Source organism: Thamnophis elegans, chromosome 8 (genome assembly GCF_009769535.1).
Source record: "Thamnophis elegans isolate rThaEle1 chromosome 8, rThaEle1.pri, whole genome shotgun sequence".
NCBI classification, from domain to species: Eukaryota; Metazoa; Chordata; class Lepidosauria; order Squamata; family Colubridae; genus Thamnophis; species Thamnophis elegans.
In genome coordinates, this window is record NC_045548.1 from 3157928 (window position 1) to 3178279 (window position 20352).

At 40.2% G+C, this 20352-nt stretch overlaps 3 protein-coding genes across 4 annotated transcripts in view; 2 read left to right on the forward strand and 1 right to left on the reverse strand.

The window, feature by feature from the left end:
* Nucleotides 1–478: 478 nt before the first annotated feature.
* LOC116512181 (serpin B6-like) lies at nucleotides 479–8633 on the forward strand. 2 transcript variants are annotated; one of them, XM_032222517.1, is made up of 7 exons: nucleotides 479–497; nucleotides 1585–1762; nucleotides 3969–4106; nucleotides 4554–4671; nucleotides 5682–5824; nucleotides 6662–6829; nucleotides 8028–8633. In XM_032222517.1, the coding sequence occupies exons 2-7, from the start codon at nucleotides 1595–1597 to the stop codon at nucleotides 8430–8432; spliced, it is 1140 nt and encodes a 379-aa protein (XP_032078408.1). In that variant the 5' UTR covers nucleotides 479–497; nucleotides 1585–1594; the 3' UTR covers nucleotides 8433–8633. The 2 variants fall into 2 exon arrangements, with proteins under 2 accessions (XP_032078408.1, XP_032078407.1); XM_032222516.1 differs by lacking the exon at nucleotides 479–497 and adding an exon at nucleotides 526–620.
* A 2869-nt stretch (nucleotides 8634–11502) lies between these two features.
* LOC116512188 (14 kDa phosphohistidine phosphatase-like) lies at nucleotides 11503–12282 on the forward strand. The gene is given in 4 exon segments (XM_032222522.1): nucleotides 11503–11588; nucleotides 11590–11617; nucleotides 11620–11743; nucleotides 11745–12282. Coding segments are annotated over 4 exon segments (315 nt in total). The 5' UTR covers nucleotides 11503–11549; the 3' UTR covers nucleotides 11869–12282.
* Nucleotides 12283–13535: 1253 nt separating this feature from the next.
* Nucleotides 13536–20352, reverse strand: part of LOC116512189 (leukocyte elastase inhibitor-like) — a 15211-nt gene continuing 8394 nt past the window's right edge. Inside the window, exons 3-9 of the mRNA XM_032222523.1 lie at nucleotides 20350–20352; nucleotides 19155–19332; nucleotides 17120–17266; nucleotides 16557–16665; nucleotides 15615–15757; nucleotides 14620–14787; nucleotides 13536–14156 (exon numbers count right to left, since the gene is read on the reverse strand). The exon at nucleotides 20350–20352 is cut by the window's right edge and continues 371 nt beyond it. Coding sequence (XP_032078414.1) covers nucleotides 13746–14156; nucleotides 14620–14787; nucleotides 15615–15757; nucleotides 16557–16665; nucleotides 17120–17266; nucleotides 19155–19332; nucleotides 20350–20352 — 1159 coding nt within the window. The 3' untranslated portion in view covers nucleotides 13536–13745. The remainder of the gene's footprint in view (nucleotides 14157–14619; nucleotides 14788–15614; nucleotides 15758–16556; nucleotides 16666–17119; nucleotides 17267–19154; nucleotides 19333–20349) is intronic.

The following is a 20352-nucleotide window of genomic DNA, read 5'->3' on the forward strand; positions in this document are numbered from 1 at the left end:
TTCCGCTCACACTGAAAAAAAATTAGAGGGAACATTGGCCGCAGCACGTTGAACACGTTGGCGAATCTCTCAGCATTTCCTCTGCCAATTTCAATGGCAAATTTCCAAGGAACCGTGGAACAAAGTTTCCCTGCTAGCCATCCCCGCCCAAGCTCGGTGGGAAACGGTTAGCCAGCTGCTGCCTGAACCTGGGAGTCAACGCCCTGGAGGTTCCCTTTTAAAGGGACGGCGAAACCCGAACTGCTCATCCTGGAAGGGCGACCCACAGCCTGGATTCCTCTGCTGACCTTCCTCCTTCCCCGCCGAAGGGATTCCAACCCGCCCGCCTCCTTGAGCGCAGTTAGGTGGTGGATTCAACGCAGGCTGGGAAGAAACTCGACATTCAATCCTTTTGCTTCTCCCGGACTTCTTGCAGTTGCGCCGGCGTTTCTCCCCAGCCAGAGACGCCTCTTAGTAAGGCTGCTAGCAGCCCCGAATACTCCCTGCCCCGTCCCCAGGTAGGGCCGTTGCGTGTTTTACTCTCTCTCTCTCTCTCCTGTCCCTGCAGGTGCCCCCGAGTGAGATGGACCTAAAGCGCCCGGTGGGATAGTTTGCTGTGGCTCCCTTGGTTGGGAGCAGTGGTGAAATTCAAATGTATTTTTACTAACAGCTCTGCAGGGCGTGGGAAGGAAAGGATATTGCAAAAATCCCCCTCCCCACCCCACTCTTGGGCAAGTAACAGAAGGTGGCATTTGCCAGTTCTCTCTGAGCTACTCAAAAGTTCCGCTTCTGTTCTCTGTTAGTAGCTGGTGAATTTCACCCCCGGTTGGGAGCTTGCTTGATTGACAGTTTGCTGCCGCTCCCTTGATTGGCATGCTGTTGTTTGAATCCTTAACACGGGCTAGGGGATAGAGTCAGCCTTGACACCTTGAAAACACCTGACTTAGAAAGGCAGGTGCGTTTCAGTCAGTTGTGGAGAGCCTGAACCAGCTTTTGCCCTTTGCAGGTGCAACTATGGAGTTACCTATTGCACTGTGTAAATCGTCCCAGGGCGAGGTCCTTGTTGGATAGGCAGAGGAGGGATGTTAGGGCTGCCTGGGTGGGATCCTAAATTCCCCTTGTCCTGATAGGGCTGCTGTATTTTTGTAGAGCTGTACTGTTGCAATGACTAAAGGAAAGACCCTCCCCCAAATATCTAGCAGAATAAAAAAAACTGTATAGAATTTAATAAACTTACTACTTACCTACTCTTATCTTATGTATGCTGGCATGGCTAGTACATTTCACTGCTTAGGATTGCTTCTCTTGTTCCTTAATCCGATTGGTAACCTTTTTTTATTTTTCTAAAATGTCTTTACTACACTGCAGGAAAAAAACACATTCTACTTTTTTCCACATAGGGAGACCCAGTTGTTTGGAATTAGATATGAGTCTGGCTTCATAGTTCCCTTATATTTTCTCCACTGGGTTCTGTAAATCATTTTCCTTAAAGCAAGTAGAATAATTTGTTCAAACAGAACCCAAAATACTTCCTCGGGTGGAGCGTTTTTCAGTCGTTATCTCGGAGTTAATCTGTGGTTTATTGCGCTATAATTTGTTCTCTAGGCCCGGAAACATGGAGAGTCTTTCTACAGCAAACACCACCTTTGCCCTGGACCTCTTCAAGCAGCTTTGTGCACAAGAGCCTACCAAGAACTTGTTTTTTTCTCCTTTGAGTATATCTTTGCCACTGCTGATGGTCTTGTTGGGGGCCAAAGGCAATACAGAAGCTCAGATGTCAAAGGTATATCAAGATATATTTTAACAAAACGAGAAAAGGGGGGTTGGCTAGGAGGTGGTCCCCATCCTTGATAGATAATATCCAATTTATTTATTGAATTTAAATGGAGCCCATTTTTCAACTGAGTCCCTCGGGAATAGGGCAGCATACAAGTATAATAAACATCAACATCAACAGAATCCAACGAAGGTACATGCTTTTTAGCTCTGTACCTGCAGATAAATACAGTTTTCCAAGGTCTATTTAAAGGATGACATTGTCAGGGGAACTTGGACCTCTGATGGGAAAAGACTCCAGAGGGCAAGCATGATCAAGAAGGCAAAACATGGCACTAAATATGAGACCTGGACCAACTATGTCTTATCCTATTGAAACAATGGGAGGAAGGTGGCCGTGGAGTTACGTGCCATGAAGATGTTATAGGTGCAATCAACCTTGAATATCATCCAGGCACTTGAACAGTTGGCAAAGCCAACCTGCCTATATTGCTCCATTCTGGACCAGCTGCAATGTCTGAATGGCCTTCAAGAGAAGCTCCGAGAGGTGCTCTTTGCAGCAGCCCATCTGTGAGGCAGCAATGGAGTGAGTGACCAAGAAGAAGGGATTCCCAGTCCAGGAAAAAGGTGTGGTTTGTGCACCAGACAAATCTAAAAGCACACCACCACCCCACAAAGCCACTGCTAACACCTGCAGTGACTATTGAGTCCAAGAAGACCCGAAATCATGCAGAGGTTCTGCCCAAGAGAGCTCCACCCCAGGGGTGGGTTGGTGCCGGTTTTACTACCAGTTCGCAAGCCACATGCAATGCCCGTGTGTGCTGTTTAATATAAATTATTTGCACGTGCGCAGAATAATTTACAGTGAACTGCGCAGACACAGTCACTAAAAACCAAAATGGTGGCGTCCCAGCAGCAGCGAGGAAACCAGTTCAGGGGTTTCCAAGCCTGGGTCGCTGCCGGTTCTGCAACCCAGGCCTGAATTCCGCTACCGGTTCGGCCGCACCGGGAGCAATCCACCTCTGCTGTACCCCATTCAGACTTACGGTAAAGTTGGAAAGTTCTGATGCCAAAAGAACCAGAAACATGTAATCACCCAGTCTTGACAGGATTGATCTTAATTCCTGGCCATCCAAATCCCAGTCCCTGTCATGTCGGGCACTGGGAAATGACCTCGATATTGTCCACCTCATGCCAATCTTCCTTGAAGCATTCAGAACGCGTTTGCTTTCAACAGTGCCTATCTACCATTAGCCTAAGAAATAAATGTGCTCAAAAGTTTATAGAAAGAGTAAAAGTAGATACAAGAAGGTTCCCTTCTGCCTTTAAAAAAAAACACTTTATGCGTGGAGGCATACACCTTGTGCTTTAAAAACCTTCTTTTCCAAGGAAGGGACATTTCTGAAAATCTCTCTTGCTTGTCCCTCAAATTGATTTTCAAAGGAGATCAATGACTAGGACTTTCAAAGTTGTGAAGTCCAAATATATACAGTCAAGTCAAGCCAAGCTTTACTTTTAGGGATTTTAGGGACAATTATACTATATGAATTTCCATAGCAATTGTGGGGAAATGGTTTCCTTTAAGAAGGGTTTTTTCCCCTTCTGCTCTCCAAGTTTGTGGTTCAGACATTACCCAAATACTAAGTAGATGAGATTCAACTCTGTTTAGCTTTCAAGCCTAGATCTGGTCAGCTATTAATTTAAAAAGCTATATACATCTGCAGCAGTGGTGGGATTCAGCCGGTTCGCACCTATTTGGGAGAACTGGTTTGTAAATTTCTAAGCAGTTCGGAGAATCGGTTGTTGGAAGAAATCTCCTTTTGTTTTTTCCCACTTTACAGGGATAATCCTGTAAGGAAACATTCTGGTGGTCTTCCTAGTTTAATCTTTATTGCCCTGCTTACAGAAACTGCCTCTCCAGTTAACCCTTATTACATTGTAACAGCTAAGCGAAGTGCCCATCAACCTGAGTGACATTGAGTTGGCCACGCCCACATGATCACATGACCACCGAGCCCCACCTACCCAGCTGGTCATTAGGGCAGAGAACCGGTTGGTAAATTATTTGAATCCCACCACTGATCTGCAGGTCAAAAGTTAGCTACAAATTATATGGGGAGACCATTTGTAAGTTTTTTCCAAGGCTTGCTGTTGCTGCATTACATTTTGAATTGATTTTAAACACAACTTGATTATCCCTATATCTCTTGTAGGTGCTCTCTGTATCCAAAGATGGAGAGGTTCACCAAAAATTTGAGAATCTGATTTCTGAAATCAACAAACCAGGGGCCAATTATACCCTCAGCCTAGCCAATCGGCTCTTTGGAGAAACATCATACAATTTTCTTGCAGTAAGTTTCGTGCATGCCAAAGAATTGGCTGAAAATAGCCATAAATATTCTCTTGTGTTCTAACGTTTGTTTATCTCATTGCAATTGCAGTTTTGCTCTAAAAAGTATTGAATGCTCCTATAGCTATACTTGGTCTATTGAGAAATCTGAAGGGGGAATTAAAAGGCCAATTACTTTTACTGGGAATGCTACAGGGACACCCAGTAAGATTTTGTTATCCTAAATATAGAACTCTCAAAAAAAGGCAAAATAGAACCCTGTGACCAATAATTGCCAGATATATTCTTGAATAAACAAAGTGTATTAACTATCCAATGGCACTGGCTGCCTTGTAAGGTATATTCAGCCTAATAAATAATGTTTTCCGATAGTTCGTAGAAAAATGAGACAGAATCAATTCTTGTTTTTATTACTGCTTCTGTTACTGAGATATTGTTGTTTCTTAAGTCATTTATAGAATCCACTGAGAAATTCTACCATGCAAGTCTGGAAAAACTTAACTTCAAACAAGCTTCAGAAGATTCAAGAAAACATATAAATGCCTGGGTAGCAGAGAAAACCTCAGGTAAGAATGATAATAGAGTTAATTAGCAGCTGTTAAGTAAGGCATGCAATATTGTGTGTGCATGTGAGAGAGACAGATAAGGTAGGCAAACCCACGTTAGTTAACCATCACTTGATACTTAGAAGCCCATCAAAGCTCAGATGAAATTCCAGCCATGAATAGATTATTGGTTTTATTGATGGACACATCCAAGCATATTTCCTGTATGCGTGTGGTAACCTTACTAATGACATAAGATGGGCAACTATAGAAATATTAAGGGAGGGAGGATGTGTGGATAGAGGTTGGACTGGCCCTGAGGAAGCAAAAGCTATCGTCCATCCTCAGTCAGATGAGCTCTCTGGATGATTGCCTTGAGCTCCTGAAAGAGAATCAAGATAGAAATATAATAATTAATAAAAATGGCTTCATTTTGGCTTACCTACAAACATGTCCATGATTTATTAAATTTACTAAGTTATTTGTAGATAGATATAGATAGATAGATGATAGATAGATGATAGATAGATGATAGAGAGATAGAGATAGATAGATAAATAGATAGATCTATCTTTAGAAACAATACATCTTACAAGTGGGTTCCTAAGAATTTTTTGTGCAATATTATGCATATAAAAGTATTTACGAATTTAAAAAGTTTTTAAAAAACTTTTAAAAAGGAAAAATTCAGGATCTGCTTGTCCCTGGAATAATTGATTCGCTTACAAAACTGGTTTTGGTGAATGCTATCTATTTCATAGATAGATAGATAGATAGATAGGTAGGTAGGTAGGTAGATAGATAGATAGATAGATAGATAGATAGATAGATAGATAGATAGATAGATAGATAGCAAAAGATAGATAGCAAAAGATAGATAGCAAAAGATAGATAGCAATAAATAGATAAATAGATAAATCTATCTTTAGAAACAATACATCTTACAAATGGGTTCCTAAGAATTTTTTGTGCAATATTATGCATATAAGAGTATTTATCCATTTAAAAAGTTTTTTTTAACTTTCAAAAAGGAAAAATTCAGGATCTGCTTGTCCCTGGAACAATTGATTGGCTTACAAAACTGGTTTTGGTGAATGCTATCTATTTCAAGGGGAACTGGGCAGCTAAATTCAACAAAGATAACACACAGGAAAAGCCATTCCGGATTAACAAGGTATTCATTTATCGACACAGTAAAGGAGACATTCTGAATATTTGAAATTGTGTTATTTTGTGTGTATCTGAAGCAAGTGTGGAATTAATCTGAAACATTCCTGTAGCAAAAGAAATTGATTAGTCCTTAACATTTTATTGATCTTCGTGGAAACGGATGAATCATGATAAATCCTCTTTGAGTCCTTCAGACTTTGTCTGTAGCGTAGCAATTCAGACTTTTCAGTCATTGAAACTTTCTAGTTTAGCACCACTCCCACTCATTAACCACAATATCTATGGAGTGATTAGTGAATCTATTTGCTGAGCTGATGGCTCTCTTATGTATCATCACCTGGAAGTATTCGACTGAGGAAGAACAGGAACAATATGTTTCTGTGTTGCTCTCCACAAAGAAGGATAGTTTTGATACTATAAACATCTGTTCATTTGAGAAAACTGCTGATTAAAACCACTCACCTGTGCTTCATTGCAACTAGACATAAAGATTTTTTTTTCATCTTTTCTCATCTTTCTTACTATCTCCTGCTGGTTTCTTATGACTTATCAATTGTTTGTAACTTATGATTAATGATTGTAAGTTTGATTTATGACCTGTGACCTATTGCATTATGCTGCTTATATATACCGTGAGCTTATACACCGGCGACAAATTCCTTGTGTCGGATGACGCTTAGCCAATAAAGAATTCTATTCTAATTGGATTTTAAAGTCAAAGCAAAAGATGAAAGCTTTAAGGTGGGGGAGGGAGCGGGGGGGACCAAGACTGAATATGTGATAGAATTATTTCCTATTTATTTGAAAGATTTCTTCTAACATACATTTTCCCCACTTGTAGAATGAAAAGAAAACAGTGCAAATGATGTTCAAGAAAGCAGAATACAACTATGCCCACATATCGGCCTTTCGGATTTCCATTCTTGAGATTCCATATGTTGGTGATGAGTTGAGCATGATCATACTGCTCCCCGATGAGATTGAAGATAACTCTACTGGATTGGAAAAGGTGAGTTTTTCTTTCATGAAACAGAATTTAGGCCATTGTTTAATTAAGCCAATTAAACAAAGATAATGATAGGTCCTCAGTATAAAATTGTAGATTGGAGAAAAGGGATAGAGCGACATTTTCTACATTGGGGTTATCTTTCTTGCGTTAGGAGGTTGGAATACAATAGTCAAAAGTTAAATTCAGAAGAGAATTTAAGCCCTTGTCCATCTGAAAACATCTCTGATACTAACTGTACACTGTGCTTTTTAATGAGGGAGTTTGGCTTTCTGCAATTGCGGTTAGTGGTATTGGGTTGGCTTCAGCGGTGGGTTTCAAAAATGGTTGGAACCTACTCTGTGGGTGTGGCCTCCTTTGTGGGAGTGGTTTGCCACCCATGTGATCGGATGGGAGTGGCTTGCCACCCATGTGACCGGCTATGAAATTATGAATTAGTACTTAGGTCGGTCTAAGTAGCTATTCAGAAACTCTGGCATTGAAGCATGCAAGTCTTATAGCTGTCAACAAGATCCTTTCCAGTGGTGGGCTTCAAAAAATTGTTGGAAGCTCTTCTGTGGGTGTGGCCTGCTTTCCGGGTCCACTGGTAGAACCTCTTCTAACCGGTTCGGTAGATTTGACGAACCGGTTCTACCGAATAGGTGCGAACTGGTAGGAACCCACCTCTGTTTGGCTTGTATTTCCCCCTATTTCGAAAAGATGCAAAAAGAAATCTCAAATGCACAAGCTAACGCAGTTATGTCTAATATCATTGGCTACACAATGTTCTTCCACTGATGGAATAGGCGATTGATAAGATTACCAGTAGTATGCAGTAGTACTTCTGAAAGTAGAAGGGATTCGTTAAGAACTAGTTGTTTGAGACAGATTGTGCTGGCATTGTATCATCTTCTCAGAATTCTCTCAGAAATATCTCTCAGCTGACTGTTATATGCAGTTCGGCAGTTCAAATCTCACCGGCTCAAGGTTGACTCAGCCTTCCATCCTTCCGAGGTGGGTGAAATGAGGACCCGGATTGTTGTTGGGGGCAATATGCTGACTCTGTAAACCGCTTAGAGAGGGCTGAAAGCCCTATGAAGCGGTATATAAGTCTAACTGCTATTGCTATTGCTATTAATCTTTATATTTTATGTAGGATGACAATAATTTCAATTTTATCAATGAATTCCTTTCTCCTTTAATGGTTTTCATCTTATTTTAGCTGGAGAGAGAAATTACGCATGAGAAACTCATGGACTGGATCGATCCAGAGAATATGTTCCCAAGAGAAATTGAACTCTCCTTTCCCAAATTTAAACTGGAAGAAAAATACGACCTGAAGCCTGTTCTGAAAAGCATGGGAATGACGGATGCATTTGATGTGGGCAAGGCAGACTTCTCTGGAATGTCAACTAACAATGATTTAGTCATCTCTGAAGTTGTCCACAAATCATTCATAGAAGTCAATGAAGAAGGCACGGAGGCAGCTGCGGCCACTGCTGTCGTCATGACGGTGGAATGTGCAATGTTTGTGCCACAATTCAAAGCTGACCATCCCTTCCTCTTTTTTATAATTCAGCGAGCTACAAAGAGCATCCTGTTCTTTGGTAGGTTTTGTTCTCCGTAATAGGTGCATTCTGCCCATGTTGATTAAATGCCTTAACTCCTCAAATTTCTTTATAAGCCACTTTCCCAAGAACTTTCATCAACACACATTACTTTTTCTCTGTATTCGGGGTATACTTCCTTCTAGTCATATGGAGAGCCGAGGTGGCGCAGTGGGTAGAGTGCAGTATTGTAGGCCACTTCAGCTGACTGTTATCTGCAGTTCAGCAGTTCAAATCTCACCGGCTCAAGATAGACTCAGCCTTCCATCCTTCCGAGGTGGGTGAGGACCCAGACTGTGGGGGTGATATGCTGTGGGGGTGATATGCTGTGGGGGTGATATGCTGACTCTGTAAATCGCTTAGAGAGGGCTGAAAGCCCTATGAAGCGGTATATAAGTCTAACTGCTATCAATTTTAATTTTAGTAAAAGCTGAAACAGACTGTATTATCTTCCCTTCTCTGTAGGGTAGTTTGTTAAATTTAAGTAAGTTGAGATGATGGATTTTTTTTTGAACGCTTGCTGAGGTCATGAATGAAATGAATGAATGAAAATTCTAAAGCTTCAATGTGAAGTAACCATCCTCTGCTACCAAATGTGATGTTCCCGTGGGTCGTCCATGAGGCCAATGTGGAGAAAAGACACGGACACGAGCTTTCTCGGGATGGAGCGACCCAGATTGGGGGTCTGGAAGCCCCTTTTATTGAGATAGGACAAAGGCAGGAGGAATCAGCATGTGATTTAAGACAGCCTGTCAAACTACAATTTCTAATCTACTGCTCAGGGAAGTTCTGTCTATATATGGTCAAATCCTGGGCGTCATTGGTAAGGCACATCTAGAGTAAACTATCAGGATGTTATGTTACGAACTACCAGGATGTTATGGAGTAATATCAGGATGTTATGTTCTTTAGGAGTTTGTTTTTTCCTATGTGGTTCAGCATGGCCGCGCATGCCCTGTTATGCACTGGGCCATGGGTGACCCACACCTACACAATGAGTTATATTATAACATGTATATATATATACATACATATATACATACATATATATATATATATATATATACACATATATATACATATATACATATATACATATATACATATATACATATATATATATATATATGTATGTATGTATGTGTGTGTGTGTGTGTGTGTGTATATATATATATATATATATATATATATATATATATATATATATATATATATATATATATATATATATACTTAAAGTCACAACCCCTGGTATGCCCAAGTATGGGAGGAAGATCACTACTTCCATTCTCTGTCCATCGGCTCGTCACAAGAGACCATCCAGACAGAAACCCAATATTTTTTACTGTTGCCTTTTTTGTTACATTTGTTATATTTATGCTGATAAATAAATAAAGGGAGACTAGTATAGATCTATTTCAAGCTATTTAGCTCTCATATAGATCTATTTCAAGCTATTTAGCTCTCATCGATTCCCAAACTTGGGTATGGCTAGCTGATGAGAGCTAAATAGCTTGAAATAGATCTATTCTAGTCTCCCTTTATTTATTTATCAGCACAAATAAAAAAAACATATATATATATATATATATGTTTTTTTTATTTGTGCTGATAAATAAATAAAGGGAGACTAGAATAGATCTATTTCAAGCTATTTAGCTCTCATCAGCTAGCCATACCCTTATTGGGATTTGAACCTGGGCTATATAGCATACTAGGCAGACTTCTTAGCCATTAGGCCACAGGTTCTTATCCGTTATCAGCGAAGCCAGGGTGAAAGGTATCAGATTTCTTTTACAACGCCCGGTATGCCCAAATATGTATATGTATACACACACACACACACACACACACACACACACACACACACACACACACACCTGCCTACCTACCTACCTGCCTGTATCTATATATCATTAGTGACATTTATGGCTGCTTATTTTGTTTCTACTACTAGTAAAGAAATAAGTGAGAGATCATCATTTTTACAATTATTTCTGAAGTGGTGTGTGTGTAAAAAGGCAGCACTGATCACTGATCATAACAGCTCAAGAACAGGCACTAAGTACCAGATCCATAGAAACACTAGATAGACCCAAGGGGTAGATCAGTGTCTCTCAGCTGAAAGATGTATGGACTTTAACTCCCGGAATTCCCCAGCCAGCCATCAAGGAGATTTCCCAGAAGATTGTGGAGAGTAATAGATCTAAGAATATGTGGGAGTTCTGGACCCAGAAGGACAGGCAGACATTAGATAATCAACGGGACACTGTAGTCGTAGACAAATTAATAGACAAAGACCAGAAGAACTCAGGGGGCCAGGCGAGCTGCGTGAGGTAAGGAGCACTTTGATGCGAGTGATGTGGAGATGGCCACACCCACCCACTCACATGACCACCCAGCCACACCCATTCAGGCACACCCACTAAGCCATTCCCACAGAACTGGTAGTAAAAAAAATTGTACCCCACCACTGGACCCACCCTTAACAGAGAGCCACAGCCGCACAGATCCCTGGTCTTGACTTTGCAACGAAGGGAGCGCTGGGGGGGGGGGACTCAGAATGTGGGCTCAGAAACTCTGGCATTTGAAGCACGCAAGTCTTAAAGCTGTCAAGTTACAAGACCCTTGCACCCCAACCCTTTAGGAACAAACCCCCAGGGGTGTTCAAACTTGACAGCTTTAAGACTTTAAGGTTTAGATAGGAGTCTTAGAGGTGGGCGGGGGTGATTGGTGAGCCAGCCAATCAGTGAGCGGTGGGCGGGTTAAGCGTGGTGCGGATGGGTGGGGGAGGCAGTTGGAACCGGTTCTAAACATCACAGCAGATTTGTGGAACCTCTTCTATAGAAGAGCTTAGAACTGGCAGGAACCCACCCCTGATGGAAACTGATCAAGGAGAAATTCAGCATAGAAATAAGGAGAAATTTTCTGACAGTGAAGACAACCATCCAACCGATCAGCTTGCCTTCAGACGTTGTGGGAACTTCACCACTGGAGGCTTTCAAGAAGAGACAGGACAGCCATCTGTTAGGGTCACTTTTTGCATTGGGGAGGCTCAACACAACTCCAAAAATATGTTGATGCTTTCTTTTTCTCTACTTTGCCTTGTACTCTACTCCAGTCCATGAGGCTGGATAATGGCGGCTGGAGGGCAGCTGAGCAAAGTGGAGGTGGACCCCCGATGGCACTTTCAAATATATCCTGGTATCATTGTGAGGAGTATTTTGGAAGCCGAGTTCCACAATCCAATATCTGAAAAAGTAAACCCTGAAATGGAAAAGCTATTTTTGGTATGCAAGTGTCTTGGAGGAGGAAAAATTGATTATAGCAGCAAAGAAAATCCGTGTATTTGTGCTTTCTACAGGATATGATAAAGCTGATCATTCTGTGACTGTTGAAATACTGAAGAGAACTTATAAAGATTATAAAATTAGCTGGTCAGATGACAAGAAATAAATGGTATAATCTTAATATAAATCTATCTTTTCAAGGTAGTAGACCCTTAATCCTAAACTCCCGCGAGGAAATGCAATCAGTGCATTTAGCCTATACTCAATAAAAAAAATCAACTAGGCAGCGGGACTTGTTCTCTTCTGGCGAGGCCATGCCGAGTGGCGTCAAGCTGGCCATGCCCACCTAGTTGTGGCAACCTGGCTCACTGGCCCTTTGATCCGCACCCATAATGCTGATCCAGCTCTCAAATTGAGACCAGGGATATCACAACCACGACTGCTGCTATCCACATTGCTTTTGAATTAATGTTGTGTAAAATAATGAAAATATTTCACTGGAGGCAACGAAAGTCAGAGGGCTTCGGTTTATGCCAGGGAATGTGCTCCATTGTATTGCAACGTCAATTGAAGCTTTAGAATTTTCATTCATTCATTTCATTCATGACCTCAGCAAGTGTTCAAAAAAAAAAATCCATCATCTCAACTTACTTAAATTTAACAAACTACCCTACAGAGAAGGGAAGATAATACAGTCTGTTTCAGCTTTTACTAAAATTGAAAGAGGTGTCTACACTATTTTGTTCCATCCTCCTTATACAAGGATAACCCCAACCTAGGATATGTAACTGTATCCCTTTTCTCCAATCTACAATTTTATACTGAGGACCTATCATTATCTTTGTTTAATTGACTCTCACTTTACAATTGTGCAAGATAAAATCCCTGCTTTTGTTTAGAACTAGATTAACATCAGCTATAATAAATAAATCTCTCAACATATTTGTCATTTTCATGCATGTTAAGTGGTTTGTTTAGTTTTGGCTTAGTATATTGTGTGATCTCATCCCATTGCAAGAAATGTTAATAAATGAAGGTTCAAAGTGTGTAAATTTAACCAATTTCAGTGATATAAGAGCTCAGTAATACAATGTTCTCTCACCACACTAGCTGATAATAAATTTGACAGCAACAATCAAATGCTTTTATTTCATTTCTAAATACATGAAACTCTGCGACAAAGTAAGAGCCGTAATAAGGTAAATATCTTTCATAGATAATTGAATTGCATTCAATAAAATTACTTGATTAAATGATCCGTACATTTGAGTTCCAAGATAGGATTCATATTTCTCTATGCATTCTTATTTATAACCAGCAAAAATGTGTTATATGTATTCATTCTAGCACTGTTTACACTAGTTATTATAAGCTCAGCAGGGACATCCATGGCTAGCCATGACATCACAAAAATAACCAACCATGAATTGACTGTACGGTAACACATATCATTAGATGGAAAGGTATATAAGGCAGATACATATATGTTGCGAAACCTTGATTCATGCTTAGTCACTTCTTCCCCGCGTACCAAATTCCCATACATCTCAACGCAACTGTGCAGGATTTATCTATTAATCAGAGCACTGGAACCTTCTATTAAAATTATTTCCTTGAATTCATTAAAGATAATTCTACCCTGGAAAGACAGTATTACAATTGAATATAGCAATAGCAATAGCAGTTAGACTTATATACCGCTTTATGGGGCTTTCAGCCCTCTCTAAGCGGTTTACAGAGTCAGCATATCACCCACAACAATAATCCAGGTCCTCATTTCACCCACCTCAGAAGGATGGAAGGCTGAGTCAACCTTGAGCCGGTGAGATTTGAACTGCCGAACTGCAGATAACAGTCAGCTGAAGTGGCCTGCAATACTGCACCCTACCCACTGCGCCACCTTGGCTCTCCATATGACTAGAAGGAAGTATACCCCGAATACAGAGAAAAACAAGTGTGTGTTGATGAAAGTTCTTGGGAAAGTGGCTTATAAAGAAATTTGAGGAGTTAAGGCATTTAACCAACATGGGCAGAATGCACCTATTACGGAGAACAACACCTACCAAAGAACAGGATGCTCTTTGTAGCTCGCTGAATAATAAAAAAGAGGAAGGGATGGTCAGCTTTGAATTGTGGCACTGGCACCGGAAACCTTGCACATCCAGACGCGCGGAGAGCAGTGGCAGCAGCTGCCTCCGTGCCTTCTTCATTGACTTCTATGAACGATTTGTGGACAACTTCAGAGATGACTAAATCATTGTTAGTTGACATTCCAGAGAAGTCTGCCTTGCCCACATCAAATGCATCCGTCATTCCCATGCTTTTCAGAACAGGCTTCAGGTCGTATGTTTCTTCCAGTTTAAATTTGGGAAAGGAGAGTTCAATTTCTCTTGGGAACATATTCTCTTGATTGATCCAGTCCATGAGTTTCTCATGCGTAATTTCTCTCTCCAGCTAAAATAAGATGAAAAGCATTAAAGGAGAAAGGAATTCATGGTTACGTGACACAATGATGAACCCTGATAATTTCACTCTGGCAGAAGAAATACGACGCAGTGATAGAAAAATATGAATCTTTACAAGCAGTTGTCAATTCTTCTATCTCCTTCTAGAACTTTAGAAAAGATAATTTAAAGTGACAACAATAGGGTAGACCTTATTTAAAACCATATTGGTACCTGTTTTCTTAATAGTGACAGGAAGCTTCTACTGACTTTTATCAAATACAGAGCATTGTTAAGAGAGCAGTAAAGGTATTCCAACTTCCTAACGCAAGAAGGATAACCCCAATGTAGAATATGTCGCTCTATCCCTTTTCTCCAATCTACAATTTTATACTGAGGACCCATCATTACCTTTGCTTAATTGGCTTAATTAAACAATGGCCTAAATTCTGCTTCATGAAAGAAAAACTCACCTTTTCCAATCCAGTAGAGTTATCTTCAATCTCATCGGGGAGCAGAATGATCATGCTCAACTCATCACCAACATATGGAATCTCAAGAATGGAAATCCGAGAGGCCGATATGTGGGTCATCTTGTATTTGGCTTTCTTGAACATCATTTGCACTGTTTTCTTTTCATTCTACAAGTGGGGAAAATGTATGTTAGAAGAAATCTTTCAAATAAATAGGAAATAATTCTATCACATATTCAGTCTTGGTCCCCCCCCTCCCCCCACCTTTTGCTTTGACTTTAAAATCAAATTAGAATAGAATTCTTTATTGGCTAAGCGTGATCCGACACAAGGAATTTGTCGCCGGTGTATAAGCTCATGGTGTACATATAAGCAGCATAATGTAATAGGTCACAGGTCATAAAACAAACTTACAATCATTAATCATAAGTTACAAACAATTGATAAGTCATAAGAAACCAGTAGGAGAAGATAGTAAGAAAGATTAACAAAGATGAAAAAAAAAAGATCTTTATGTCTAGTTGCAATGAAGCACAGGTGAGTGGTTTTAATCAGCAGTTTTCTCAAATGAACAGATGTTTATAGTATCAAAACTATCCTTCTTTGTGGAGAGCAACACAGAAACATATTGTTCCTGGTCCTCGTCAATCGAATACTTCCAGGTGATGATACATAAGAGAGCCATCAGCTCAGCAAATAGATTCACTAATCACTCCGCAGTTATTGTGGTTAATGAGTGGGAGTGGTGCTAAACTAGAAAGTTTCAATGACTGAAAAGTCTGAATTGCCACGCTACATACAAAGTCTGAAGGACTCAAAGAGGATTTATCATGATTCATCCGTTTCCACGAAGATCAATAAAATGTTAAGGACTAAGCAATTTCTTCTGCTACAGGAATGTTTCAGATTAATTCCACACTTGCTTCAGATACATACAAAATAACACAATTTCAAATATTCAGAATGTCTCCTTTACTGTGTCGATAAATGAATACCTTGTTAATCCAGAATGGCTTTTCCTGTGTGTAATTTTTGTTGAACTTAGCTGCCCAGGTCCCCATGAAATAGATAGCATTCACCAAAACCAGTTTTGTAAGCGAACCAATTATTCCAGGGACAAGCAGATCCTGAATTTTTCCTTTTTGAAAGTTAAAAAAAAACCTTTTAAATTGATAAATACTTTTATATGCATAATATTGCACAAAAAATTCTTAGGAACCCACTTGTAAAATGTATTGTTTCTAAAGATAGATCTATCTATTTATCTATCTATCTCTATCTCTCTATCATCTATCTATCATCTATCTATCTATCTATCTATCTATCTATCTATCTATCTATCTATCTATCTATCTATCTATCTGTCTATCTATCTATCTATCTATCATCTATCTATCTATCATCTATCATCTATCTATCTATCTATCTATCTATCTATCTATCTATCTATCTATCTATCTATCTATCTATCTACAAATAACTTAGTAAATTTAATAAATCATGGACATGTTTGTAGGTAAGCCAAAATGAAGCCATTTTTATTTAATTATTATATTTCTATCTTGATTCTCTTTCAGGAGCTCAAGGCAATCATCCAGAGAGCTCATCTGACTGAGGATGGACGATAGCTTTTGCTTCCTCAGGGCCAGTCCAACCTCTATCCACCCATCCTCCCTCCCTTAATATTTCTATAGTTGCCCATCTTATGTCATTAGTAAGGTTACTACACACATACAGGAAATATGCTCGGATGTGTCCATCAATAAAACCAATAATCTATTCATGGCTGGAATTTCATCTGAGGTTTGATGGGCTTCTAAGTATCAAGGATGGTTAACTAACGTGGGTTTGCCTACCTTATCTGTCTCTCTCACATGCACACACAATATTGCATGCCTTACTTAACAGCTGCTAATTAACCCAATTATCATTCTTACCTGAGGTTTTCTCTGCTACCCAGGCATTTATATGTTTTCTTGAATCTTCTGAAGCTTGTTTGAAGTTAAGTTTTTCCAGACTTGCATGGTAGAATTTCTCAGTGGATTCCTATAAAGGACTTAAGAAACAACGATATCTCAGTAACAGAAGCAGTAATAAAAACAAGAATTGATTCTGTCTCATTTTTCTACGAACTAACAATCTGAAAACATTACTTTATTAGGCTGAATATACCTTACAAGGACAGCCAGTGCCATTGGATAGTTAATACACTTTGTTTATTCAAGAATATATCTGGCAATTATTGGTCACACGGTTCTATTTTGCCTTTTCTTGAGAGTTCTATATTTAGGATAACAAAATCTTACTGGGTGTCCCTGTAGCATTCCCAGTAAAAGCAATTGGCCTTTTAATTCCCCCTTCAGATTTCTCAATAGACCAAGTATAGCTATAGGAGCATTCGATACTTTTTAGAGCAAAACTGCAATTGCAACGAGATAAACAAACATTAGAACACAAGAGAACATTTATGGCTAGTTTCAGCCAATTCTTTAGCACGCACGAAACTTACTGCAAGAAAATCGTATGATGATTCTCCAAAGAGCCGATTGGCTAGGCTGAGGATATACTTGGCCCCTGGTTTGTTGATTTCAGAAATCAGTTTCTCAAATTTTGGGTGAACCTCTCCATCTTTGGATACAGAGAGCACCTACAAGAGATATAGGGATAATCAAGTTGTGTTTAAAATCAATTCAAAATGTAATGCAGCAACAGCAAGCCTTGGAAAAAACTTACAAATGGTCTCCCCATATAATTTGTAGCTAACTTTTGACCTGCACATCAGTGGTGGGATTCAAATAATTTACCAACTGGTTCTCTGCCCTAATGACCAGCTGGGTAGGTGGGGCTTGGTGGTCATGTGATCATGTGGGCGTGGCCAAGTCAATGTCACTCAGGTCAATGGGCGCTTCACCTTAGCTGTTACAATGCAATAAGGGTTAACTGGAGAGGCAGTTTCTGTAAGCAGGGCAATAAAGATTAAACTAGGAAGACCACCAGAATGTTTCCTTACAGGATTATCCCTGTAAACTGGGAAAAAACAAATGAGATTTCTTCCAACAACCGGTTCTCCGAACTGCTTAGAAAGTTACCAACCGGTTCTCCCTAACAGGTGCGAACCAGCTGAATCCCACCACTGCTGGAGATGTATAGCTTTTTAAGTTAATAGCTGACTACATCTAGGCTTCAAAGCTAAACAGAGTTGAGTCTACTTAGTATTTGGGTAATGTCTGAACCACAGGCTTGGAGAGGACAAGGGGAAAAAACCCTTTCTTAAAGGAAACCATTTCCCCACAATTGCTATGGAAATTCATATAGTATCCCTAAAATCCCTAAAAGTAAAGCTTGACTTGACTGTATATATTTGAAATATACTTTTTTATTTTCCATTTTCATAACATACAATCACATGTATACTATTACGTAGCCAGTATCCTATTGTATTAAGTAGTAATAACATCAGTTCCTCTTGTCATCAACGGCCCAGAAAGATAAAAACCCATTATTAGGCTCTTCTGCTCTCCATACACCTCTTTCTTCTACCTCTCTCCTACCTCCTTTCTTCCCTCCATCATCCTTTCCTACTCTACTTCCCCTTCCTTTCTCCTCTCCCTCTCTCTTCATTCCACTCCGCCTTATCCTCCTCATCTCCCCCCCTATCCTCTCTCCTATCCTCTCTTCCCATCTTTCTTCTCTCTTCTGCTTCCCACTCTTCCTCTCATTGGTGTATTTCCGCTTTGAGCAAACTCCAATCTATGTTGATGGTATTTATGCTTCCATATCAATATACTTAACATATCCTAGTTTTAAAAATAAAAGAGAAGACAGTATATATGTGCAATCATATTACATTAAAATCTAATGCCCCTCGTCAAGCTCTCCCCCGAGGGGTCGACAGTCGACATTGGCCAGCTGATGGTATTCGGAGGAGGCCTAATCTGTGGGATCTAATTGGTCGTAGGGAGGTAATTGGCAGCAGGCGGTCTCTCAAGTACCCAGGTCCGATACCATGTAGGGCTTTAAAAGTAACGACTAGCACCTTGAAGCGCGTCCGGAGTCCAACAGGCACCCAGTGCAGCTCGCGGAGGATAGGTGACGTGGATATACCGAGGTGCACCCACAATTGCTCGCGCGGCTGCATTCTGGATAAGCTGAAGTCTCCGAATGCTCTTCAAGGGCTGCTAAGGTGTTGCAGAGGCCTGTACCCTTTTCTTCTTTTTGATTTTTATTGTATTTTGCATTTTTTTTAAATTCACAATGACTCTGGGCAGTCTATAAATTTGAAAAAAATAAAAGAATGCTATGGGTATCCTGGATTGAAGCCCAAGCATGTGCCAGAACCAAGGTTCTAAGTCCATCTCCCAACTCCCCAGCTTTGGATTTCCTATTTATTCTTTAGTCACTTAAGAGTTGAAAAATGGGTTGCACTTAAATTTAATAAATAAATTAGATATTGTCATAATTGGCTATCAAGGATAGGGACCACCACCTAGCCAACCCTCCCTTTTCTCGTTTTGTTAAAATATATCTTGATATACCTTTGACATCTGAGCTTCTGTATTGCCTTTGGCCCCCAACAAGACCATCAGCAGTGCCGAAGATATACTCAAAGGAGAAAAAAACAAGTTCTCGGTAGGATCTTTTGCACAAAGCTGCTTGAAGAGGTCCAGGGCAAAGGAGGTGTTTGCTGTAGAAAGACTCTCCATGTTTCCGAACCTAGAGAACAAATTATAGCGCAATAAAGCACAGATTAATTCTGAGATAACGACTGAAAAACGCTCCACCCGAGGAAGTATTTTGGGTTCTGCTTGAACAAATTATTCTACCTGCTTTAAGGAAAATGATTTACAGAACCCAGTGGAGAAAATATAAGGGAACTATGAAGCCAGACTCATATCTAATTCCAAAGATAACAACTGGGTCTCCCCATGTGGAAAAAAAGTAGAATGTTATTTTTTTCTGCAGTGTAGTAAAGACATTTTAGAAAAATCAAAAAAGGTTACCAATCGGATTAAGGAACAAGAGAAGCAATCCTAAGCAGTGAAATGTACTAGCCATGCCAGCATACATAAGATAAGAGTAGGTAAGTACTAAGTTTATTCAATTCTATTCAGTTTTTTTATTCTGCCAGATATTTGGGGGAGGGTCGTTCCTTTAGTCAATGCAACAGTGCAGCTCTACAAAGATACAGCAGCCCTATCAGGACATGGGGAATTTAGGATCCCACCCAGGCAGCCCTAACATCTCTCCTCTGCCTATCCAACAAGGAACTCGCCCTGGGACGATTTACACAGTGCAATAGGTAACTAAAACAGATGCTTTCAAGGTGTCAAGGTTGACTCTATCCCCTAGCCCACGTTAAGGATTCAAACAACAGCATGCCAATCAAGGGAGCCGCAGCAAACTGTCAAGCAAGCAAGCTCCCAACCGGGGTGAAATTCACCAGCTTCTAACAGGTTCCTGGGAACAGAAGCGGAACTTTTGAGTAGCTCAGAGAGAACTGGCAAATGCCACCTTCTGTTACTTGCCCAAGAGTGGGGTGGGGAGGGGGATTTTTGCAATATCCTTTCCTTCCCACGAGCTGTTAGTAAAAATAAATTTGAATCTCACCACTGCTCCCAACCAAGAGAGCCACAGCAAACTATCCCACCGGGCGCTTTAGGTCCATCTCACTTGGGGGCACCTGCTGGGACAGGAGAGAGAGAGAGAGAGTAAAACACGCAATGGCCCTACCTG